The 27,051-nt window shown below is 37.7% G+C and overlaps 1 protein-coding gene across 4 annotated transcripts in view; it reads right to left on the bottom strand.

The window, feature by feature from the left end:
- ATP6V1A (ATPase H+ transporting V1 subunit A) overlaps positions 1 to 27,051 on the bottom strand; it is a 61,451-nt gene that overhangs the window by 17,023 nt on the left and 17,377 nt on the right. For all 4 annotated transcript variants that reach the window (XM_059887661.1, XM_059887593.1, XM_015470992.3 and 1 more), the window contains 7 exon segments: positions 14,143 to 14,237; positions 10,275 to 10,403; positions 8,275 to 8,489; positions 7,851 to 7,988; positions 6,280 to 6,431; positions 2,374 to 2,536; positions 1,720 to 1,828 (listed from right to left, as the gene is read on the bottom strand). In XM_059887661.1, the coding sequence (XP_059743644.1) occupies positions 1,720 to 1,828; positions 2,374 to 2,536; positions 6,280 to 6,431; positions 7,851 to 7,988; positions 8,275 to 8,489; positions 10,275 to 10,403; positions 14,143 to 14,227 (991 nt within the window). In that variant the 5' untranslated portion in view covers positions 14,228 to 14,237.

Below are 27,051 nucleotides of genomic sequence, written 5' to 3'. Positions count from 1 at the left end.
ACACTGATTATCCTGTGAAAAAAACAAGCAAATGGCTAAACGATAAGAATTAGAGATCAGACACGACTGAGTGACTTCACTTTCACTTTTCACTTTCATGCACTGGAGAAGGAAATGGCAACCCACTCCAGTGTTCTTGCCTGGAGAATCCCAGGGGCGGGGGAGCCTGGTGGGCTGCCATCTATGGGGTCGCACAGAGTCAGACATGACTGAAGCAACTTAGCAGCAGCAGCAGCAGAGAGGAAACAATACATATGGAAACAGATAAAGGAAATGCAATATGTTCCACTTGAAGGTAACCATAATGGAAGAGAAAAATTTCCAGAAACAATTCTCAAAATTTTTCCAAAGTGAAAGACATAGTCAGAGACTGTAAAGGTACACTATGTTTCAGGAAAAAATTAACAGAACTATCAATAGTGGGATATATTCCAATAAAATTATAACATATCAAAGTTAAAGAAGCATTCCTTTGGGTACAAGGAAAAATCACTTAAAAAAGGAAAAAAAGTAGGCCAGTGTCAGATCTCTCCTCAGCACAAGAAATGCTGACCAAAAAATGTTATATTCTGTCAAATTACTGTTAAAATTATAAGGCAGTAGAAAAAACCCAAACTTGCAAAGAAATAACAATTCAGAGAATATAGTTTCCATGAGCCTTTCTCGAAAAAACTTCCAAAAATCAAAATTTGTCCAATTGTAAAACAAATGGAAAAATTACAGTCAAGGGACCTCGCTGCCAGTGGAAACTGACTCCATTTTACTAGGTCTAAAGCTAATACAAACATTGTATCTATGGATACAGAACATAATGTGAATATTATAACTCCTGAATATGTAGAATTCAAAGTACCAAAAGCTGGGATGAAAATGGGAGCAAAGATGGAAATACATAAACATACTGATAATTAAAGTATTATAATTCAAAGCTGAAAATTCAAGTTATAGAGATACAGATACATCCAGGGACAGAGCAATGACAAAATATGAAAAAAAAAAAAAAAACCCAGAAATAGAAGATACTTCATTTTAAAGTCATTAAAAAGATTAAAGCAGTTCTATTAATTTCTTATGGAGCTTCCCAGGTAGCACAGTGGTAAAGAATCCACCTGCCAATGCAGGAAATGCAAGAGACCATGGGTTCGATCCCTGGGTCAGAAAGATCCCTGAAGTAGGATATGGCAACTCGCTCCAGCATTCTTGCCTAGAAAATTTCACGGACAGAGGAGCCTAGTGGGCTACACTCCACGGGATCACAGAGTCGGACATGACTGAGTGCACGCGCGTGCACACACACACACACACACACACATCAATGTCTTATATGGACAGAGTCTTAAGATATAATGATGAGTGCAATGTGGTGGTGGTGGTTTAATCACTAAGTCATGTCTGACTCTATGGACTGTGTAGCCTGCCAGGTTCTTCTGTCCATGGGATTTCCTGGGCAAGAATACTGGAGTGGATTGCCATTTCCTTCTCCAGGGGATCTGCCTGATCCAAGGATTGAACCTGAGTCTCCTGCTTAGCAGGCGGATTCTTTATCACTGAGCCACCCGGGAAGCCCAATATTTAAAAAAAAGAAAAAAGTTCTAGGAATATGGTTATATGTATGAAGATACTTTAGAATGAAAAGTTCTTTGGAAAAAAAATATTTTGGTGCTAGCTTTAAACTAGAGAACACATGTTACTCTCTTTCATTCCAATTCATACACTCACCAGTATAAATAGAGGCTTCTCTAGCAGCCACAGGCATATTGGATGTATTGGCTACCAATGCTGTTCTCTTCATAATTGACTCTACCTTACCATCGACTTCCATCGTGAGCTAGAGACAAACAATCTATTAGTGATTCCCCCAGTTTCGAAATAGAAATTTTTAGTTTCATTTTCACAACTTGTTTATATTTAATCCCCCTTATCATCTGTGTTCCCAAAGAAGTATTTCCCATCATTCCAACCTCTTCCCTCTATCCCACTGTGCTGTAAAGAAAACAGTCAGTATTTCCATTTCATAAAAAAAGTCCATTATTTTATGGAAATAGGAATATTATTATTACAGTAACCTAGTAGACCATTCAAAGTCTATATGACTTTCACACCAATAGATATTTTGCCTATTTTATCTTTCTCCCAATAATTGAAAATCACTAGACCACAAAAAGAAACTTTCAAGAGTTTTGACTGAAAAATTCAAATTCCCTTCCTTCGGTATACAAATTGAATCATAAATATAATTAGAAAATTCCTTAAAATATCTTTGATAAATAAGAGCATTGCTCCAGATCCAAAACAAAGCTTTATTAATTGCCAATGAAAGCTGATTAGTGGTATTTTCTCTAGACCAGTATTGGAAGCTTTATAGATACAGACCTCTGGGAAGTCCCGGAGGACTTCAGACATCTCGTTTCCTCTCTCACCACATCCTACGTAGATGATCACATCACTGTTGGAATACTTGGATAGAGACTGTGATATCACTGTCTTCCCACAGCCAAAGGCCCCAGGGATTGCAGTAGTTCCTCCCTGTACACATCTACACAAAGCAAACAAGTAAGGATTACTTTACTCGCTAATATACACCAATAAACAAAGTAGGTTAGAGACACAGGGGCTACCCTGGCGATTCAATGGCAAACAATCCCACAGACAGAGGAGCCTGGCAGGCTACGATCTCTGGGGTCACAGAGTCAGACACAACTTCAATGACTGAACAACAACAACAAAAGTGACACAGAAATACAAGTTAAAGAGAGCACTTTAAAATATTGTCATCTGTACATACACTTACAAAGACTGAGGTACTGACAGAGATATAACAACTGTTCCCCTATTTGCACCTAAAGTAGGATATGTTTTTTACAATAATTAATCATCTGTAATAGCTGGAAAGTGAAAGTATGTTCCATAAGGTACCTGGAGAAGAGGACTATGAAAATAAGATAAATAAAACAGTACTAAAGATACTCTGAATGCTTAAATAAAGCAGTTTATGAAAGGACAATATAAGAATTAAAGCTAAAAGAAAAATACAAACATTTTTGAAGGCTGTCTTCTGAGGTAAAAAATAAGACCTAAGAATTTCCTATTTTGTTATAGAGGTTAATAAGCAAGACTTTTGTTAAGGTGTTAAGGCAATGTACCTACTCAATAAGTACCTATGAAGTCCTTCCAAGGCAGTACAAACTATGCTTGGAGACGCTAAAGAGACAGCAGTGAAGAAGACAGGCATGTTCCTATATTCACAGAGCTCTCATTCCAGTAGGTAAACTGGTGACTCTGGTGGAGTCGGCTGGTGATCACAAACAATTTAGCAACCACTTTCAAACTTTCCCTAAAAAGTGGGAGTAGAGAGGGACATACTCTTAAGAGCAGAGGAGAGTGAATGTCACAAGTATGTGTGTATGTGAGCGAGTATGTGGGTCAGGTAGGAGGGTCTGGACAGAAGAAATGAGACATAATGCTAAGGGAAATTCCTTTGTAATAGTGTATTTCATCATAAAATTCACACAAACACTGAATCCTTAATAAGGATAACAGACTTTTCTCATATGAAACTGCTGCTACTGCTGCTAAGTCACTTCAGTCGTGTCCGACTCTGGGCGACCCCATAGACAGCACCCCACCAGGTTCTGCCGTCCCTGGGATTCTCCAGGCAAGAACACTGGAGTGGGTTGCCATTTCCTTCTCCAACGCATAAAAGTGAAACATGAAAGTGAAGTCGCTCAGTCATGTCCGACCCTTAGCAACCCCACGGACTGCAGCCCACCAGGCCCCTTCATCCATGGAATTCTCCAGGCAAGAGTACTGGAGTGGGGTGCCATTGCCTTCTCCACATATGAAACTAGTATGCATTAAAATGTTTTCCCACTGAAGCCTTTCAGTGACTCTGATAAACTAGAAAGGCAAGTCCATTCATCCTATGGCTTTGCATACTTCTTTCAAATCATCTTTAAGCCAGGGCGGGAAGGCAGGGCTGGGTGTGTCCCACGTTAGAAGTTCAACAATCCAATGTGAAAAGTGCTACCACAGAGCCCATTCAAGGTTTGTGGGAGTACACAGAAGGGGTACATAGTCTGACGCTGGGCTGGAGTGGGGTTTCTGACAGGAAAGTCTTTCTGACAGAAGCTAAGATCTGAAAGGAAATAGAAATCAGCCATATGTAGGGAAATAACATGCTATGCAGAAGGAACAGCATAACCAAAAGTTCAGGAGCAAGAGGGAGCCCTGCTTGAGGATTTAAAAGCCCATCGGGAAGCCTGGAGCATGGTCTGTAAGGAAGCAGTTGGACAGCAAGTGGCTGAGACAATACTAGAAGGTAAGCAGGAGCCAGGTCACAGGTGGCTTTGTATGGGGTTAAGGATTGTATGTTTGTCTTGAGAGCAGTAAAGAGCACTTCAAGCAAAACAGTGCAGGATCACATATGTGTTTTAGTTGGATCACTATCTAATATGGACAACCACTCGGAAAGAAGGCAAAACTGAATATGTGAAGTACAGTCATGGAGTAGGGATGAAAGATGCAGATAAAAAAATATTTAGGGAACAGAATAACAGCACTAGTTCATTAATAAGATGTGGGAGAGTAAAAACAATCCTTGAGAGAAGTCACAGATTTTAGAAGAGGGATTCACTGGATGTACAATTACTGAGAGAGGCAGCAAAGTTTCAAGAAAAGGAGTGGTGATTAAGATGATGATACAGGTTTAGAAATCAACATATATAGATGAACATTTAAGTCTTGAGAGTGGATGAAGTCATTCACAGAGGGTAAGATGTATAATGAGGAAAGAAAAGAGAAAAACTCTTAAGAAATAGCAAAATTAAGGCGAAGAAACCTGCAATGGAGAATAAGCAATACCTCCCTGTAGAAGAAGGTAAACGGAAAAGCAAAGGAGGTGGATGTTCAAGGAGGAAGGAGTAGAATGCAATATCCACATCAAATGTTGTAGGAATTAAGAAAATACTAACTTATTTATTGAGTTATCAATATGGGAGTGACTGACAATGTTAGTGAGAGTAGATTCACTGAGGAGTGGAACCATGGCCATAGTGGTACAGTGAATTAAAGTGGGAGAAGTGGAGACAACTTTTTTCAAGAAGTTTGGCTGTGAAGATAAGGAGAAAAGTAGTGGAAGGCAGAAAGAGAAGGGTAGAAAGCAGATCTCTTTTCATCACATGGGAGAAGAAAGGAAGGTCACCTAATGGAAGGTCTCTGAGGAGACATGAGGTGGGGTAAACACCAGAAAAAGGAAGAGGAACAAAGGATAAATGGGAACACGTGTTAACTGACAGAATTCCAAATCTGATGGCCCCTCAGTTCTTTGTGAAGGATCTGAGATGACCATTTGGTGAGAATAAAGGAGAAAGAAGAGCTGAAGATCTGAGGCAGGTGGAGAGGTTTGAAATAGTCACTGAGGAGAGCAGAAGAATGACAATTAGGGAAATGCAGAAGGATTATGCCACAGTGCTGAGATATCAACCTGCACTTATTTTTCTCAGCAGCCTGAGTGTAGATTTGGGAGAAGGAGATAGCCAGACTGATTCACAGTTGGTATTTTACCAGGTGGGTATGATAGAAGACAGAAGACAAAGAAACAAGAAAATGTAATATACTGACAAATAGTCATAGAAGTGATAGACTACTAAATTTAAACTGGATTCTAAAGGATATAGAAACAGGAGGTGCTGATTAAATAAGAAGAGTCAAAGTACTGAAGATCTTATGAGAGAGTAATAGAACAACACAGAGTAAGTTTAAAAGTAAGCAAGCTGAAGGGAGACATACAGGGGTTGGTGATCAGAAGTTAAAAGAGTTAATATCACTGCTTCAGTTTTTTCTGCAAATTAAAAGATGAAGTGATTTGTTAAAAGTAAAGGATAGTATGGTTATACCTAAAACTTAAAGAGAAAGGTTTTTAAGCAACTGAAGAAAATGGCAAAGAGCAGACTATAAAGTTAAGAAAGATTGCTGGATATAGCACAGAGAACCCAGGTGATTTTAGAAATCATCAATGTATAGTCACATCAATCTACTAATTATAGGATAACAAGAAAATTTCAGAAAGTTTTAGAAATAATGCTTTCCTTTTGCAACTGTGAAAAAATAAATTCTCTTCAATGGTCTGACTCTAAATAAGCACTGGCAAAAACATAAAACATATTTCTCTAGATAAAACCTATTTTAGGATTAGCACATAAAACCTTATCTATAAAGAAGTGAAACAGTAAGCACATATAAAAATATGAGGGCAAACTACGGGACACAGCTCAAACTCACGGAAAAAGGGCATCAAGGACTCTCTGGCCAGTCAACAGAGGATGATTAGCTGGCAACTTCTCAGTGACAGGCCGAACCTGACGTACAGGCCATACTTGGACCATGCTGAACTTCTCCTTTATACCTTCAAATTCAAGCTCCAACACGACATCCTATAGAAATACAGTGGAATTTTCAGAATACTATGAACATTTCTTCCTCTAAAGAAAAATTAATGCCAGACTTCTCCTAGGGGGGATTAGAGAGGTAGTATGTGGAAGTAGGGAGGGAGACTTACATCTTTTATTATAAATATATACCGTTCTGATTTTTTTTTAAACTAGGTACACTTATTACTATTTTAATGATTAAAAAAAAAAGTTTAGAAACTTTGGGGAAAGAAGTATTTCAAGTAATAGAGAAACAGTTAAATAAATTACATGAATATACACAGGAAAAATTCCTGAAGGATACAAAAGATATTCCTTGAACTGAGGGAGGGAAGAAATGAAAACTTTCATAATTTATTTTCCATTCTTTGTTTTTTTACTTTATTATAATCCTCTTGCACTGCTTTAATGAAAAATATTAATCTAATTAAGAATCCTAAAATATTTAATAAAGTTAAATATTTTAAATTATTTACAAAAGCAAAAAGATAATGAGTAACTTTTAACATGTGTAAATAGTGAGATGGTTTTAACTATTCACAAATGATCTCAAGGTCCAAAGACCTACAGAAATTTGTAACCTTGTTGATAAACATGAATCTGAATTGTCCACTTTAGGACTGTTCTTTAACATGTGGGTTAGTGATTCTCTAAGCTAGTGAGTAAGGACAGCTGAATGCCCAGAACCCCAATCTTAATTCTTTTGTTCTCTATTATGCCATAGAGCACAGATCTTATTCATGTGAGATGATCAGAAAATTGTTATCATCATATCTTATTGGGAAAAAGTTGTATACTACAATGACCTTCCCAATAAAGATTCTTCAAACCCACAAAGATTATCATGTATCTACTGTATTTGATATGATGTGATTATCAATAACAGCAAAGGACTAAGTTTTAAATGGTTCACTGAGAGTAAGAACTTACAATCCATTCTATGATTCATTATGTGAATAGAGACTGAAAATTAAGATCAAAGTCTTTTTTTTTTTTTAGATCAAAGTCTTTTCTATGCCTAAAGAATCAGGGGTTTGGGAACTTCCCTGGCAGTCCAGCGGTTAAGACTCCATGTTTCCACTGCAGGGAGCACAGGTTTCATCTCTGGTCAAGGAACTATGCTCCCCCATACCCCATGGTGTGACCAAAATAAAAAAAGAGAAAAGAATCGGGGGTTTAAATAATGTAGCATAAGTTAAGAAGGTAAGAAAATACTGTACTAGCTGTTTCTCTTCAAAAAGAAACAATATATTTTGCCTTTTGTATTCCTAAACTCAAGTTTTAAAGGAAAATATCTTAAATTATGAAAGTAACTTAAAACTTACATATTAAATATGAATTCTATAACTATTGAGAGTTCTACAGCTGGGTAACTGTATCAGTGGGGCCACTCATGCGAGTTAAAGTTTATATGATACTTACAGAGGTATCGTAATTTCCAGGTGGAGCGATGTAGGTGACAGTTCCTCTGTTTCGTGGAGGCAACATGATTTTGTGTTTGATGAGAGAGTTCTCATTGACAATTCCGTAAATATCTCCACCAGTGATGTGACTACCAACCTAGAGAACAAACATACTTGTTGCTTAATACTCAAAGAAATGTCAAGCCATTTAATGTTCAATAAACATCAAGGAAACGCCCCTTGCCATTATTTAACTCATTTGCCTTACTTATCAGTATAACGTATTTGTTCTATAATCCTTCTTGTGGAGCTTAAAAAAAAAAAACAAGTAAACTATGCTTCTGCGGTCCACTTTTATTTTGACGAAGAGTACAAAATAGTTCACTAAACACTCTTTTCACATTCTTTCACCAACTTTAGAAATTTTGATTACAAAGACATACCCGTAGGTTTTTGCAAGGTGTGAAATCCCATTTGACATCTCTGCTAAGAGCAGACACATTTACTCCTCTGGGAATGTAAATACTTTGAGTCTGACTGCTGATATCCGACAAAGGTCTTTGAATACCATCAAAAATGGCTCCCATAATGCCTGGACCAAGCTCAACTGAGAGGGGTTTACCAGTGCGAAGTACAGGGTCTCCAACAGACACACCAGCTGGGAACGGTGGTTGAGGAAAACTCACTATGAAATACCGGAGATAATATAAAATAAAGAAGTACCACAGCTTAACACGAAATGACATATAAGAAGCTAAACCTGAGATTTTCAAACTTATAGTCCACAGCATCGTGAGTGTTTCGGTAACTTTTTCATAGAGATCTACAACAAAAGATATATTTTATAATTCCATCTACTAAATAATCATGCTTAAACATTTTAATAAGTTTATGTGTCTAACAAGTGAGTAGCACTCTGAAACAAAAAGACACATAAATTGAAACAAAAAGACACAAAAATTGAAAGAAAAAAGAACATTTTAACTTCATTTTTAAATAATCTCAATTCTTGCAAAGGGGATTTATGTGCCTGTTGGGTAGTCTATAATTTCCAAACCTAGGAATCAGACTGAATACCCAATCCACATCATATGACACCTAGTTTTCATATGACACCTGGTTTTTAGCTTAGCAATTGCCAAAAACTCGGCTTCACAAAGATATGACATCATCGACAAGAATACAGTGCAGTCAGATAATGAAACTGTTTATTATCTCAAGCTACTAGTTCTCATGGTGTCTGAGAAGATGTTGAATATTCTTGTGTTTACCGCAAATCCTTAAAACATCCCAGGGCACCACATGAGTTTGCTGCAGCTGCCCAGAGTGCCTTGGGCACAGTTTGGGACCCACAGGCTAAAAATAGATTCAAAAGCCTCTCTATAATACATTGCTTCAACTATACTGATGAGGAATATCAGTTCCTTAAAAAGGATATTAGAATTAGAAAAAAAACTTAAACTCTTAAGACTGAGAAACAACCAAAAAAATTTTAAGACTTAACAATCATTAAGAGATTTATTAATAAGTGATGGTATATTCATATGCTGGAATTCTATGTAGCTGTAAAAAAGGACAGGTACTTTTATGAATGAAAGATCTCCAAAATATACTTTAATTTCCAATATTTGTTTATAAAAATATTTCAAGCCTATAGCAAAGTTGAAAGAATATTACAGTGATCTACCATACACACTGCATCTTATTTATCACATATCTATCCATCTTCCACAATACAAATATTTTTAAGTGAATAAAAGGTGTAGAACAGTACTTATACTATCTTCTGGGGAAAAAAAAGGAAATAAAAATACACATTTATAATGGTCCATATAAAAAACTAGAAGGATATATAGTAAGTGGAACTAACAAACTGGTTGCATGAATGCATGTCTGTTTTGAAACCTGGCCAAATACAGGATGACAAAAGTGGGGCAGGTTCTCACTAAACACACATTCTTTGTTTACTTTAAATCTTTAAACCATGTGAAAGACTAAATTCAAGATAAATCTAACAATAGAAAAAAATCCTTTTGATTAGTGATGATTTCATAGCTATGAAGACTTTTATTAAAAATTTCAGGTGATTTTGTTTAGAATTAGCACTCCAATACTGACATAGAGAGAAGAGGTCCTGTAAGCATATATTTCTGCATGGCAAAAAAGCTGTCCCAAATAAAACTTAATTAAGTAGTCAGAGAAGTAATGCATAAGAATAACAGCACTGAAATATTAACAGCAATGGAAGTTCAGGAGATAATACTGATTTCTCAAAATAAGAGCACTAATTTCTAGTACCTTTCAATAAATGTCTATCTATCAGCTTTCTTCAAAATACCAGCATTCCATGTTTCTGATATCACTAGTGGTGCTTTTACCTTGGCCAAAAATCTTTAAATTCTGACTTGTAGAAAATGGCCAGAAATTGAAGTAAAAAGGATACAAGTTTCTTCATACACCTGGATAGTAGCCATGTCGCCCTCTAATCGGATAATCTCTCCAACCAACTCGCTGTGGCCCACTCTCACCAGCTCGTACATGGCTGCGCCTGCCATGTCACAGGCGGTAACCACTGAAAGGAGCAGATGAGTGTTTTAATGACTCAAGACTCTGAACAGTTCCACAGAATTAAAATACCCAGTAAGTTTGTTAATACACTTCTCTCACATATTTATAGGAAACATAAAACACCTCCTATGGGACACACAGTCTCTCAAAAAGTACATTAAAAAAAAATTATACTTGATTTAAAACACTGTGTTTGTTTCACGTATATAACACGATTCAGATATATACATAATTTTTTCAGATTTTCTATAGATTATTATACATTGAGTATAATTCCATGTGCTGTACAGTAAATCACTGTTGCTTATCTATTTTATGTACAGTAGTTTGCATTTGTTAATCTCATACTCCTGATTTGTCCCTCCCTCCCTCTCCCCACTGATGACCATAAATTTGTTTTCTATGAGTGTCTGTTTCTACTTCATATACAGATTTATTTGTATTATTTTTTAGATTCCACATATAAGGGATATCACACAATATTTATCTTTGTCTGATTTTCTTCTAACATTCTCTAGGTTCACCCATGTTGCTGCAAAGGGCAATATTTCATTCTTTATATGGCTGAATAACATTCCTTTGTGTATATACACCACATCCTCTTAAGTTGATCATCTGCTGATGGACACTTAGGTTGCTTCTGGTTTTTGGCTGCTATAAATAGTTATGCTATGAACACTGGGGTACATGTATCTTTTTAAATTACAGTTTTCCTCTTTTCTGGATATATAGTCATGAATGGGACTGCTGAATCATATGTAGCTCTATTTTTTATTTTTAAGGAAACTTGTACTGTTTTCCATAGTAGTTACACCAATTTACATTCCCACCAACAGTGTAGGAGGGTTCTCTTTTCTCCACACCCTCTTCAGCATTTATAATTTGCAGACTTTTTCACGGCAGCCATTCTGACTGCTGTGAGAAGATACCCCACTGTGGTTTTGATTTGCATTTCTCTAATAATTAGTGATACTGAACATCTTTTCATGTACCTGTTGGCCATTTGTATGTCTTCTTTGGTAAGATGTCTATTTAGGTTTTCTGCCCATTTTTCTGATTGGATTGTTTTGGTTTTTCTATATTAAGTTACATTAGCTGTTTGTGTATTTTGTAGATTAACCCTCTGATAGTTACATCACTACAAATATTTTCTTCCATTTCTTTTTGTTTTGTTAATCAAAAAGACACATTTTTTAGCATATGCATAGATGGGATAAACAGAATAAAATTTTGTTAGGCTTTAGGCTAAGATTACTTGTTTACATGATACACATGAATACTATTTTCATTTTGAAGTTCTATATGACAAATATACATTGAACTCTTAACTAGTAGCACTGAGGCAAGTTTTCATCAGTCTAGGTTGCTATAATACAAGGAATGGTGGGTATTGGAAAAAATAATAATAAAAGACTAAAACTAACAATCATCAGCACGCTCTGTTTTCACGATTCTTCTGAGAAATATCACATAAAACAACAACTTTAGTTTCTAACTTTATACCAGTGGTTCTTGAAACTCTTCTGGGACAGATCTACCTAGAAAAACTCCATTTGCATTTGGGATCCCCAGGTGGTGCAGTGGTAAAAGTATCCGCCTGCAATGCGGAAAAAGACGCGAGAGATGCGGGTTTGATCCCTGGGTCAGGAAGAGCCCTTGGAGTAGGTTGGCAACACACTCCAGTATTTTGCCTGGAGAATCCCATGGACGGAGGAGCCTGGCAAGCTATAGTTCATGGGGTTACAAAGAGTCAGACAGAGCAGAACAACAAACAGGATATTTATAATCAGTCATGACCGCTGGGTGAAAGCCTCATTAAGAATTCCTATTTCTTATAAATCTATATTAGATTTTGCACTTATTATTTTGGATCATGTTGCCCAGCAAGCAAAAGTTACTTTTCTGGCAGGAGGGTAAGTTTGGATGTTTTCAGGTATGTATAGGAATAAGTCTATGGTGGTTTTTTTTTTTTAAACTGTATTATTATTTTATTAAGGAATCCATTTTTATTACTGTCACGAAGCCAGACAGAGTTAACAGTGACGAGTTCTGGAGGTAACAATACCCTACTCTGAACTTTCTAGTTACAACCAATGTCATCTCCCTAGAAGCTCAACTTTTCTATCTCTGCCTCTCCCTACCAGACTCCTAAGGTCTCAATTCCTGCCCTCCTATTCCTGGAAGATGCCAATGCTAACTGTGTAAGAGGTCTTTTCAGGAGAAGACGACTTTTGTCTTCCCAGAAGACAAAGCCTCTACTTTGCTCTATGAGGCAGATAGCAACCCCAAACCACAGACAGGTTGGGACCTGCGCAGGCCTCAATGGAGTAAGTCTATTTCAATATTTAGCCTTCAGATACAATTAATTAGAACTATGAATTAGGTAATATTCAAGTAGAAACTATTAGGGAATTAATATTTAACTTATATTAGAACAATGGAAATTTATTTCTTTTATCAATATTTACCTCTGTATCTATAAGAATAATTAAGAAGCATAGAAATGTGGGCTAAGTCACTCCAATTATGTCCGACTCTGTGACCCCATGGACTGTAGCCCACCAGGCCCCTCTGTCCATGGGATTCTCTAGGCAAGAATACTGGAGTGGCTTGTCATGCCCTCCTCCAGGGGATCTTCCCGACCCAGGGATCTAACCCACATCTCTGTGTCTCCTTCATCGGCAGGCACGGTCTTTACCACTAGTGCCGCCCGGGAGGCCCACACTGAGATACCACAGAGAACTAAAGTGTCGACAAATTTCAGAAAAATATTTTCACCTAAACTCTTCTGAGAGTGTTCTTTGCCTTTTCCCTAAAAGTTCCTACGTACAGTCTGTCTTCCTTAAAGGCTTTATGATCATCAAGGTGAAAAATTGTTTCTCTGAATGGTCAAGAGATTGAAAATAGTGAAATATATTATGTGCTAAAAATTCAAGCTCAAACACCAAGTTCTAAGCAGTAGAAGTTTACTAGGGAGAAATAAGCGGCCCAGTGACTGATAATCTTCACTTGTATTAACACCCCAAAGCACCATCACCTCTATTGTGATTAGAACATCAAAAAGACTACAACATGAGGTTTATAAAAAGACATGGAAAAGTGAATTTTCATGGCACTAAAGATTACAAATCAGTGAGTAGTTTTACCAACAGAAACTGAATCACATTTGCAGTGGAAATGTGGAATAACAAACTTAATACTAGGAGGAGATTTATTTATTACTTAAAATGCAATACTCCAAGCTGTGGGCAAAACAAACATAAACTGCTTTCCATTCTCATTATCATGTCATAAGACTATTTTGCTACAGGTAGCTAGTTACGTGATATCTGAATCATCACTCAGAAGGATTTATACATGCAAAGAGCCATGGTTGATATTTCCGAGAAATGTTCTAAAAGCAATGACTAAAATATAAATCACATTAATAGACATTTAGGTATCACAAAATAAAACCTATAAACTTTATAGCTTTTTAACTTCAGATTTAACAACAACAAAAAAATTTAAGACAGGTAACACTATCTATACATTTACATAGTAATTATTGAATTTAGATAATAAATGTTATAGTAACCCTTATGATGGAAGTATTGCCTCAGTCTTACAGCAGGTATGAAATCTTCTAAAGACAGAATTTACATAGGTGAAGAGAAACTTGTGTATTTCTGCCTAAAACATCTTGAAAAGATATTAACTGATATTAGGGATTTTTACTATTATGATTATTATGTATTACTCACCAGGTCCTGAGACCCCATGCACATAACCAAACGTGCTTTCTTTATCTTCATCACGTATTTTGGGGAGCTTGGAGAAATCCATCATGTTAATTTACCTATAATAAAAAAGAAATTAAGTTATAATTAGAAACTTTAAAGCAAAAGAACCAATATAGGTAGTGAACTCTGGTGTATAGTTGAGTTATTACCACTTCTTCAAAGTAAAATAGAATATAAAATTCTTAAGATTTGGTTAAAATTACCTCATTCTCGGATAGTCTACAGTTATTAAAACTGTAGTTTTATATAGTCTATAGTTATTAAAACTCAGAATTGTATCCCTACACAAGGTATTCCATAGAAAATATCCCACGGACTGTAACAAGGAAAGTGATGTCTTTCCAGTGGCTTTTCTAGCCCTGCAACATCTTGCCCTGCCATTTAGCTCTCTGACTTCCCCAACTACTCCTTACCTTTATCATGCTGCATAAACATGGAACTCTGTTATTACGCAAAACACACGCACATTCTGTCTCCGGGTCTTTGTACACACTATTCCCCTCGTCTGGAGTACTCTTCACCTGGATGTCAGCTCCTATACCTCCTGCAGGTCTTCACTCAAATATCCCACACTCTGAGAGGCCTTTTTGCCTATCTGCCCATCTATTTAAAATTGAAACATACCTCCCTCCTTCCCTACTTTATTTTTTACCATCTAACAAATTATATCTTATGTTTAAAAAAAAATGTTTAAACGTATAATCTATCTTTAAAATGTTTCTGTGATCATCCCTACCTCCCCCCACCCCTCGCCTTTAGCAGAACACAGAACAGTTTAGGAAATTTAGTTCAATTTATCTAGTTTAAGATGCACAACCTGAAAGACCCAAACAGTGTACTGAGTCCAAGTAGAAAACTAGTTACAGATCCCAGAGCACAAAGTTTCCTTGTAATTGCTGGTCTAACTTATTATAGACAATTTAATAAAGGAAATAAAATACAGGCAGAGATAAAAAGCTACATAATGTCTCCTAACAACCTTAAAGAAAAGGTCACAGATCAATAGATGATAAAGTACCAAATAATATGCATTTATTTACTAAAAGTTCAAAGATTAGCAAAGGAAAAGGAGGCTCGCAAAGGCATACCAGGTGGAGAAATAACAAGAACAAAAGAAGGGAAATAAAAATTTCAGGAGAGTTCATGGACCAGCCTGACTGCAATAAAAAACTGCACTGCAACAGTGAGAAATAAGGATTCAAAGGTGGAGATTAATTTGTGGGTCTAGAGATGAATGCCTAGTGGACTTTATCCTACAAACAACAGGGAACAACCAAAGATTGTTACGAGAAGAATGATGTTTAATCAATCTAACATTAAGAGGAGAGGGGAAGCAGGCATGGTGAGAAGTTAAAAAGCTCTGGAAATAGTATGGGTTGCGTCTATGTTTTACCAGAGCTGTCACCAGATCCTTGCTCAAAATCAACCAACCCCTCCCTTGAACAGGAACTAACATATCTTTAATCACAGGGTCTGGACACAAAGGAAGCTATAGGGAGAGAAAAACAAAAAACTGGATATCAAAAAACTGAAATCAAGATGGTGATGAATCTGATCTTCAAAAGACCCTAAATCTCTTTCTACAGTGATTTTTTTTTACTACATTGGTGTACAAAATGACACTCCTACCTGCAGCCATGAAGGGAAGTCACCGACCAAAAGCCAGAAAGGTGGTGGTGTCTGTTCCCAGGAAAACCTTGCCTTTTTCCCAGAAAACTAATGCATATACTTCCCCATGATTAGTCTTACTCCTCTCCCTATTATCTTTATTCCTTAAAAGCAAATCCTTCTTGCCATTAAGGGGACAATTTGACTACTGAACTAAGTTCCCACTTCTCCATTCTCTGGCCACTGAATAAAGATTGTGTTGCTTCCGTTCCGCTTTGGTTTCATTTTTTGGCTGCCGGAACATGAAAGGGGGGAAAAAAAAACCTTCCCCATGGAGGCAGAGGGCCTCAGGGGGCTACAGCATGAGCAGGGTACATACAACTTAATTTGGTAACAAATGGACTCAATTCATTAACTGTTTACCAAGCTCTTACCAAGGAAAAGGTACTGTGTTAAACTTAGGGAATAAAGATTGTGAATAAAAGGAGATTTCACTAGCTGTAAACAACTGTACCATAAAGCAAGACTACTTAAGTGTTCAAATGATAATACACAAGGAGCAGAGGAGAAACTGATTCAGTTGTGGGAAAAGTGTAAACCAATGGGGATGAGTTGGAGGAACCAGTAATTGGAAAGTAAGCTTCAAGGCTGAGTTGAGTCCAGAAAGAAAGAATACAGAATGAGAGGAAAATCAAACCCTGAGCCTCGGGGATTCATTCAGGCAGGGTAGACTAATGTTTTCCAGTCTTTCTGGAGCCACTGAAGGATCACTACAGAATCCTACATTTCTTGGAACATGATCTGTAATCCATTAACCAAGGTGGCTTTCCTGGTAGCTCAGCTGGTAAAGAATTCGCCTGCACTGCAGACCTGGGTTCGATCCCTGGGTTGGGAAGATCCCCTGGAGAAGGGAATGGCTATCCACTCCAGTATTCTGGCCCGGAGAATTCTATGGTCTGTATAGTCCATGGGGACGCAAAGAGTCAGACATGACTGAGTAACTTCCACTTTCAACCAAGATGGACCAAAGCAGAGACATTACTTTGCCGACAAAGGTTTGTCTAGTCAAAGTTACTGGTTTTTCTAGTAGTCATGTATGGATGTGAGAGTTGGACCATAGAGAAGGCTGAGCACCAAAGAATTGATGCTTTTGAACTGTGGTGTTGGAGAAGACTCTTGAGAGTCCCTTGGACAGCAAGGAGATCAACAGTCAATCCTAAAGGAAATCAATCCTGAATATTCATTGGAAGGACTGATGCTGAAGCTGAAACTCCAATACTTTGGCCACCTGATGCGAAGAACTGGAAGAGACCCTGATGCTGGGAAAGACTGAAGGCAGGAGGAGAAGGGGATGACAGAGGGCTAGATGGCTGGATGGTATCACCAACTCAATGGACATGAGTTTGAGCAAGCTCTGGGAGATGGTGAAGGACAGGGAAGCCTGCCGTGTTGCAGTCCATGGGGTTGCAAACAGTTAGACATGACAGAGCAAATGAACAAGAACAACAAACCAAGGTGTCAAGCAATTTGGGAGGGGAGTGTAACAGTAAAGTCATTAACAGTGGAATTCTGGTTTGATACTCTTGGTGCTTTCAGAAAGGGGATGGTGGACAGAGCTAACAGGGAAGAATTAAAGAGTGATTAAAGAAATAAGCAAGAGTAAAAACAAAGATCAAAACCACATGGCAATAAAGGAGACCTTCCAAGTGAGAAGGATATGAGCAAAGGGGCAAGATAAGTACCAATACCTTAAAGACGATAAAAGATGGTGATAGATAAGAGACTATCATCACTTTGGTCATTTATTGGCAAAGATGAAGTTAGTGCATAAGTCATTGGAAATCATGAAAAAATATTTATTATAGTCACATATGTCAGCATAAAAGAATCAAGGATTTTGGATTCTATAGGAAAGTTATATTGGAGGAAGGGAAGTTGAGGGAGGAAGTAAAGAAAAGGGGAAACTGGTTTGTTAGGATTTTCCAGCCTCCTAAAGATACAGAAGGGATTGTTGAGTAAGGAGGAATGGGACTGCAAAAGCCTAGAATTAAATTTTAAAAGACGGAAGTTTTTCTAGAAACTACTTAGATAAGAGAAAAACAAAGTTTAAAGATAAGCATTTATTTGGGAGATGGGTTAGGCAAAGGCTTTGAAGTAGTGAACAAGCAAAGGAAGTCAAATTTTAATCTACAGAACATCAAAGATTTTCAAAGTCAGAAGAGAAATTTATAACAATACAGTCTAACTTCTTCCTCAAATATGGTTATTTCCTATGATACATGGTCATCTGCCTTTTAAAGTGGAAATAGCATGAAATACTGAGTCACGCTTAGGAAAGATCCTAATTCTACCAGTGACACGCGGCAGGAGATCTTGGACAAATCAGAATCTCTTTGTATCTTCCCTTGACGTATCCCCTACCCTGGGCTTATGACTAAATTACAGTTTTGTAAAAAATGTTCCTTGTGAGATGTAAAATGCTTACAAAACTCTCATAAATAATACCTATTATTTAAAAAGGGCTTCAATTTTTAAAACACTATTCTATTTTTAAAAATCTTCTCTAAGAGAGTTGCTTTGTATCCAACCTAAATCTATTAACACTTTCTCATAACTTGTACCCTCTGGCCCTGTTTCTTCCAACTACTGTAGCCACACAGAGTATACTCCCTCTCCTAGGAAATTCTCTTTAGTGTCTTCAACTGTCCCTGAAAGGACAGCCTTTTTCAGCTCCTTCTCCCCTGAGGCTATACCCTGTTCTCAAGTATTTTACAATGTCAATGTTTCTTTTAAAACAGAACAAATAAAACTAAAAACTATATTCTAAATGTCATATGAGTAACTCTTCAAGAGTACCACTTTATCTATTCTGGTTGCTTCTTTTTATTGAGAAACAAAGACCAAGGCTTTGAGTCAGACAAATTGAGTTTGAAGTTAAAAACTGTGCCCTCAAGTAAATCAAATTCTTTCAACCTTTTGAGACTCATTTGTAAAATCTGCTGGGATTGCTGTGAAGCACCAAACAGTAAGCATAAGAGAAAATACTGATGACTACTAACTCTATTCTGTTAGTGTAAGTTAATATTGCCTAATTGAATTGTGAACTTCCAGATGTTCAAGCTCGTTTCAGAAAAGGCACAGGAACCACAGATCAAATTGCCAACATCTGCTGGATCATGGAAAAATCAAGAAACTTCCAGAAAAGCATCTATTTCTACTTACTGACTATGCCAAAGCCTTTGACTGTGTGGATCACAATAAACTGTGGAAAATTCTTCAAGAGATGGGAATACCAGACCACCTGATCTGCCTCTTGAGAAATCTGTATGCAGATCAGGAAGCAACAGTTAGAACTGGACATGGAACAACAGACTGGTTCCAAATAGGAAAAAGAGTTCGTCAAGGCTGTATATTGTCACCCTGTTTATTGAACTTCTATGCAGAGTACATCATGAGAAACGCTGGACTGGAAGAAACACAAGCTGGAATCAAGACTGCCAGGAGAAATATCAATAACCTCAGATATGCAGATGACACTACTGTTATGGCAGAAAGTGAAGAAGAACTAAAAAGCCTCTTGATGAAAGTGAAAGTGGAGAGTGAAAAAGTTGGCTTAAAGCTCAACATTCAGAAAACGAAGATCATGGCATCCGATCCTACCACTTCATGGGAAAGAGATGGGAAACAGTGGAAACAGTGTCAGACTTTATTTTTCTGGGCTCCAAAATCACTACAGATGGTGACTGCAGCCATGAAATTAAAAGACGCTTACTCCTTGGAAGGAAAGTTATGACCAACCTAGATAGCATATTCAAAAGCAGAGACATTACCTTGCCAACAAAGGTTCGTCTAGTCAAGGCTATGGTTTTTCCTGTGGTCATGTATGGATGAGAGAGTTGGACTGTGAAGAAGGCTGAGCGCCGAAGAATTGATGCTTTTGAACTGTGGTGATGGAGAAGACTCTGGAGAGTCCCTTGGACTGCAAGGAGATCCAACCAGTCCATTCTGAAGGAGATCAGCCCTGGGATTTCTTTGGAAGGAATGATGCTAAAGCTGGAACTCCAGTACTTTGGGCACCTCATGCAAAGAGTTGACTCATTGGAAAAGACTCTGATGCTGGGAGGGATTGGGGGCAAGAGGAGAAGGGGATGACAGAGGATGAGATGGCTGGATGGCATCAGTGACTCGATGGACGTGAGTCTCAGTGAACTCCGGGAGTTGGTGATGGACAGGGAGGCCTGGCGTGCTGTGATTCATGGGGTCGCAAAGAGTCGGACATGACTGAGCGACTGATCTGATCTGATCTGATATGCCAAGTGCAGATTACAGATTGAAAATACAATGGAGTAAGACACAATCTCTTCCCCAAGGAGTTTCTAGCCTGGTGGGATAAAAGCAAACATAGTTATATTAAGTTGACAAAGGTACTCTCATAGGAGCAACACAGAGAGATTTAGAAGTGTATAAAGCAGAGGATCTAACCTAAACTTGGGCAGGACAAGATGACTTAGAGGATAATAAACTGAAACTTGAAAGATGATTAAGGAGACATTAGAGCATACAGTAGAACTTTCTTACAGGTGCTTCAAATCTCCTAGGGGTCACGAAGGTGTTCTGAAATGTTTATGAGGCAATAATGGTATCTGTTCTGATTTTTAAAATATAGGTATTTACAACTTTTCCCTTTAAACAATGAGAACCTCGAAATGTATGAGCAGTCATTTGTGGAAATCAAATGAGTCTGTTCATGATTCAGCTGCCTTGTGGATTTATTACTCAGTTGGATAATTCTAGCCACCATAGGAAACTGATGATTCTCTAGTTTTCAACTTTAGTTTTAGGCATATGTTGTTTAATTTACGCCAAAGACAGCAGGCATTAAGAACACTGACATCAAACTAATAAGAAAATCAAGTCTTAGGTGATAATTCTATGTATTTTCTTAGGTACACTTTTTACCAGATCCACAAATTTGCATTCATCTGATTAATATTATATCAAATTAAGATGATCCTATTTTTAAACAAATCAGTGTTTACAACAGCCAAGATACGGAATCAACCTAAGTGCCCATTAATAGATGAATGGGTAAAGAAGGCAGCGTACGCATAAATAATTGAACATTGTTGTTTTTCAGTTGTTAAGTCCTGTCTGACTTTTGTGACCCCATGGACTGTAGCCTGCTAGGCTACTCTGTCCATGGGATTACCCTAGCAAGAATACTGGAGTGGTCTTGCCATTTCCTTTTCCAAGGGATGAACCTGCATCTCCTGCACTGGCAGGCAGATTCTCTACCACTGAGCTCCCTGGGAAGCCCTACCAGTTTCCTCAGCCATAAGAAAGAAGAAAATCTTGCCACTGAGCCTAGAGGATATTATTCTTAATGAAATAAGTCAGACTGAAAAAATACCAATACTGTCTGAGTTCTCAAATGTGTAACCTTAAAAACAAAGCAAATGAAGAAAGATTAATAAGACACATGTAGAGTCACGGATACAGACAGGTGGCTGCCTTATGCACCAGACTTCCTTCTAGACATCTGATTTAAGAGAACCCAAATATTTAAACAATGAGTAAGCTGAATAATTGGTCCCTGGATAACTGAAGTTTAAGACTCACACTTGAAGCACTACAATTTTTGGCTTGTTTTCTTGAAATGGAAAAAACAATACGAAAGTGGATTTAGAAAGCAGGGCCCATATGACAGTTCTCAGGTTAAGTCAAGCAATTAGTATAGAGTTCAGGTTTCCATACAACCGAAGTCTTAGTTTCTAAAAGGAACTTGCTCCTCCTCCTCCAACATAAACCTTAGATAGAGCCCAGCACCAGTAGTCACAGGGGAAAAGTCTAAGGTACTATTTGCTGATACTGGAAAATGTTTCCTTGCTCCAGAAGTTTCAGGCTCCAACCTCTTAACAGTTAAGCACTTGGAGAAACTTTCAAGGATTCAGTTCAGTTGCTCAGTCGTGTCCGACTCTTTGCGACCCCATGAATCGCAGCATGCCAGGCCTCCCTGTCTATCAACAACTCCCGGAGTTCACTCAAACTCACGTCCATCGAGTCGGTGATGCCATCCAGCCATCTCATCCTCTGTCATCCCCTTCTCCTCTTGCCCCCAATCCCTCCCAGCATCAGAGTCTTTTCCAATGAGTCAACTCTTGGCATGAGGTGGCCAAAGTACTGGAGTTTCAGCTTTAGCATCATTCCTTCCAAAGAAATCCCAGGGCTGATCTCCTTCAGAATGGACTGGTTGGATCTCCTTGCAGTCCAAGGGACTCTCAAGAGTCTTCTCCAACACCACAGTTCAAAAGCATCAATTCTTCGGCGCTCAGCCTTCTTCACAGTCCAACTCTCACATCCATACATGACTACTTGAAAAACCATAGCCTTGACTAGACGAACCTTTGTTGGCAAAGTAATGTCTCTGCTTTTCAATATGCTACCTAGGTTGGTCATAACTTTCCTTCCAAGGAGTAAGTGTCTTTTAATTTCATGGCTGCAATCACCATTTGCAGTGATTTTGGAGCCCCAAAAAATAAAGCCTGACACTGTTTCCACTGTTTGCCCATCTATCTGCCATGAAGAGATGGGATCAGATGCCATGATCTTAGTTTTCTGAATGTTGAGCTTTAAGCCAACTTTTTCACTCTCCTCTTTCACTCTCATCAAGAGGCTTTTTAGTTCCTCTTCATTTTCTGCCATAAGGGTGATGTCATCTGCATATCTGAGGTTATTGATACTTCTCCCGGCAATCTTGATTTCAGCTTGTGCTTCTTCCAGCCCAGTGTTTCTCATGATGTACTCTGCATATAAGTTAAATAAGCAGGGTGACAATATACAGCTTGATGTACTCCTTTTCCTGTTTGGAACTAGTCTGTTGCTCCATGTCCAGTTCTAACTGTTGCTTCCTGACCTGCATATAGGTTTTCCAAGAGGCTTAGTCCAAGGTAATAGACTCTCCTGAACATTAAAATTTGTAATTCTGCAGCTGATGTAAGGATACACATACATACAGATAGATAGAGACTATAATTCTAAAGCTTTTTCACCAAAGTACCCCAACTGCAGAAAAACAAGTAAACACTAAATAAATAAATATCCTCCCACCATTTCTCCAGAATCTTGACAGATAATAGGATATTACAGCAGTCAACTGTAATCGGGGAAATTCTTTGTATGCTCTTGTATATCCTCTTAATCCAAACAAGTTTTGCCCTCTCCTTCATGATATACATGTATGTTTTACAAGAAAAAGATAGAAGTACTTCCTTTCCACAAATAAAATAAAAATGATAAATTAGGCAGACATATTGACTTCATCACTGAATAGGGCAAAGCACATAGCAGTTTAATAAACATGGCCATATAACATACTAATTTGTATCCATTAATCACCCATCATTATTATCTATGAAAAGAGTGAAAATTAAAAACTCCACTAAAATCTGCTTCACTACTGAATGCTTATGTCTTTCTGTAAAAAAGCATGGGCTTTTAAAGACGTTTTAAGATAAAAATCTCCCAAAACAGTTCAACTTTGCCATAAGCAAACTATACTGCAAGTTAGATTATACTGTAAATTAATCTTATGCCAAATCACCATAAGATCCAAGCAATTATGATGCAATTTAATGCTACATCAAGTTTTATATGCTGTCATAACTCCTTTCTAATACAGTATGCAATTATTACTGTTGCTTTCAATTGTTTAAAAAATAAAAGTGTGATATTTACTTTAAAAACTGTTGCTTTCGTGAAAACAATGTGGTTATGTGCCTGCGCTCACAGAGAATAAACTCAATGATTATATTCTAAACAATGACTTTAGCTGTTGGACTCCTGTTTTAAGGATAAAAAGCAAATGCAATTAAAACCAATATTCTAATAGCCACAAACTGAAACAGTACCCCTCCCCCGTATTGGTGAAAGATTAAAAAAAAAAAGTCATGCTGTAGACAGGGAAAAATCCAGCTAGCACAGGCAACCATCCGACATAATGAGTCATCAGCCTCCCTCCTACACTGCAGAACACTGCAGTGGCAAATCACGACACCAGAGGCCCGTTCCCTTCCTTCTGTCTCACAAGATGCCTTACAAATTGCTGCTGGTTAATACACAACACTGAGTGACTTCATTATCCCAGAAATGGTTTTAGTACCAGTCTTGGATGATACAGGTACTGGGGGCAAGAGTGAAGTGTTATGTAAAAGATAATATCAAGGTTCCAAGGCAATATTTTATTTATATACAAAATCCTTCACTGATACTGGGGTACTTCATTAATAGTGTAACACTTAGAAAAATACATTCTACCCAACTGATTGAAGATTATTTCTTTTTGAAGATGAAGAAAAGCAAATACTTATTTTCATACACAGTCTATCTTCCTGGGACAAGGCATCAAGATCCTGTTTAATATTTTCATGCTTGCAGAACTGGTACAATTCCAGCTAATAATATTACCTTATATTTATATAGTACAAAAATTAATTTTGTGAAGCACCTTTCTATTCATTTTATTTAACCTACCTACTGAACAGTGCCATTAGAAAGGCTTATGTGGCAGGTTACTATTGCCACATTAGTTCCCCCTTTTTATCTTGTGATAGCAAAACCTTAAATATCAAGGTATTATTCCAGTATCCTTGGCAATGACTGGTTTGGAAACGAGCATGAAACAATGTTCTCACCAGTAAGAGGTAGGGCAAAGTCTACTGGGGACCTTCTGGGAATGATTTCTGATTTCTTTGTTCTTTTAAAAGACATAGGCCATGAGAAACACTTACTCCCTTGGAATATGGCAGCCCACTCTGGTCACCTGTATGGGATAGGCAGCCCTTTTCGGACCTTGAAGGAAGCAAATTTAAGCAGACAGTCCGCCTTGCTAAGAACGGCAAAACTAAAAGGCAGAGAGCATCTAGGTCCTTGTTTTCTTTCTTGGTCCACTAAATCTAACAACATAACAGAAAGGAGAGGGTTTCAAGAATAAATATTTTTATACGATATATACATTTCAATGTGCTATTTTTTAAAAAAATAGGCCAAAAGGTTAAGAATAAAGGCAAATATAAGGTCATTATGTAACTAGCTTATAAAAATTAGTGAGATGGATTACAGGAAATGTGCAGGCACAAGTGGGAATCAGAATAGAGAAGTACAGAATGATCACAGATGGCAAACTGGACTAACAGAATTGGGAACGAGTTCTTCCTACCACAGTGAAATCTTTTGAGTGCACAAACACATACATCCCTCCAATTACCAAAATACAACGAACCCTGTATAAGAAATAGAAACGGTAAAAGCTCCAGTGGACAAGTAGCTGGATGGAGAATTCAAAATGTATCCACTACATATGTTTATGGTTTGATGACAAGCTTATCCATAAACAACCTTTATAGCATTTCTAGAAATAATCACAGATTCCTTTCACTTCAAAATTTTACAAATAAAATTGGGCTGAGTGTGATATTCTGTATTAACCAGAATAACAGAATACTGTATTTAGTGTATAAGTTCTATGGTATGAATTTATAGGTTAGAATCCTATGACCAATGGTAAAACTGTCATACAAACAGATTGCCTGCCTTCAAGGAGTATATTTATCATTTTTTTTCCCCTCCCTTCCCTCCACATTGCACATCAGTAACTCAATTAAATGTTCTGAAATTAAAAACACATATAAACTACTACTTGTTATGCACATATCACACTCCAGACATTGTGCTAAAAAAGAAACACATTTCATTTAACCCTTAACAACAGTTGTAGGAGGCAGGTATTGTTTGATTAGGAAAACAGGTTTTGAGACTTCAGCAACCCACTCAAGATGAGAGCTACGGACTGGAGATTACTACCAAATAATTCAAAAGACCTTATTTTAGCCAGTAACTTTAACCTTTATTACCTTAAAAAAATAGGCTTCTCTGGTGGCTCAGTCGGTAAAGAATTTGCCTGCAATGCAGGAGACCTGGGTTCAATCCCTGGGTTGGGAAGATCCCCAGAGGAGGGCATGGCAACCCACTCCAGTATTCTTACCTGGAGAATCCCATGGACAGAGGAGCTTGGCAAGCTACAGACCATGGGGTCACACAGAGTTGGACACAACTGAATGACTAATTGGAGAAGGAAATGGCAACCCACGCCAGTATTCTTGCCTAGAGAATCCCATGGACAGAGGAGCCTGGTGGGCTGCTGTCCATGGGGTCGCACAGAGTCAGACACAACTGAAGCGACTTAGCATGCATTGGAGAAGGAAATGGCAACCCACTCCAGTATTCTTGGCTGGAGAATCCCAGGGACAGAGGCGCCTGGTGGGCTGCCATCTGTGGGGTTGCACAGAGTCGGACACGACTGAAGTGACTTAGCAGCAGCAGCAGCAGAGTGACTAATACTTTCACCTTAAAGAACAGCCTGGGATGCCTCTTTTCCATTATTAACGAACTCTATATTAGAATAGCAAAAGGGAGATGAAAAAGACATGACAGAACAGACCATTCATAAACTAAAGAGCAAGTAGAACAACCGAAAAGCAACTGTTCCTAGAATATCCATCTTCTAAAGAATAATGCATAATGCTATATTAAAGCCTAGGTTTATAACACAAACATAAATAACAGTAAAAAAAAAAAACTGCAAAGTAAATGGGCATATTTGGAAATAACAATACTAATGAAAACAGACCCAACACAATTTTGCTACAGGAAATAGTAGTAGAAAATTTCTGGTTAATCGGTTGTCATAAATTTGGAATAAAAAAGTTATCTAAACAATACCTGAGAAATTCCTCTTATTCTTATTTCTAAAATAAAACTTACTAAACAGTTAAAAGTTATAGTGAAGCTAACATTAATATCCCATAAGGCTTCTAAGTGAACTTTTAGAATATTTCTTGGTTTCAAGTTACAAAGAAAAAAACATCACTCATTTCATACCTTAACTTACCAAGAATGTAAACAGCTGAAAAGATAGCTAAATGATACAAACAGTAAAGAAAACAAGCATTTATTATGTCGTTGCTGTTGTTTAGTCATTAAATCGTGTTCGACTCTTTGGACCATAGCCCGCAGGCTCCTCTGTCCATGGGATTTCCAGGGCAAGAATGCTGGAGTGGGTTGCCATTTCCTTCTCCAGAGAATCTTCCCAACCTAGGGATCAAACTCTGGTCTCTTGCATTGGCAGGTGGGTTCTTTACCACTGAGACACCAGGGAAGCCCATTTATTATGTACTTTTCCTTTATTTCCAGAAGCAATATACTTAT

This window comes from Bos taurus, chromosome 1, assembly GCF_002263795.3.
Source record: "Bos taurus isolate L1 Dominette 01449 registration number 42190680 breed Hereford chromosome 1, ARS-UCD2.0, whole genome shotgun sequence".
Classification (NCBI taxonomy): domain Eukaryota; kingdom Metazoa; phylum Chordata; class Mammalia; order Artiodactyla; family Bovidae; genus Bos; species Bos taurus.
This window is presented reverse-complemented; position numbering and strand designations above follow the sequence as displayed.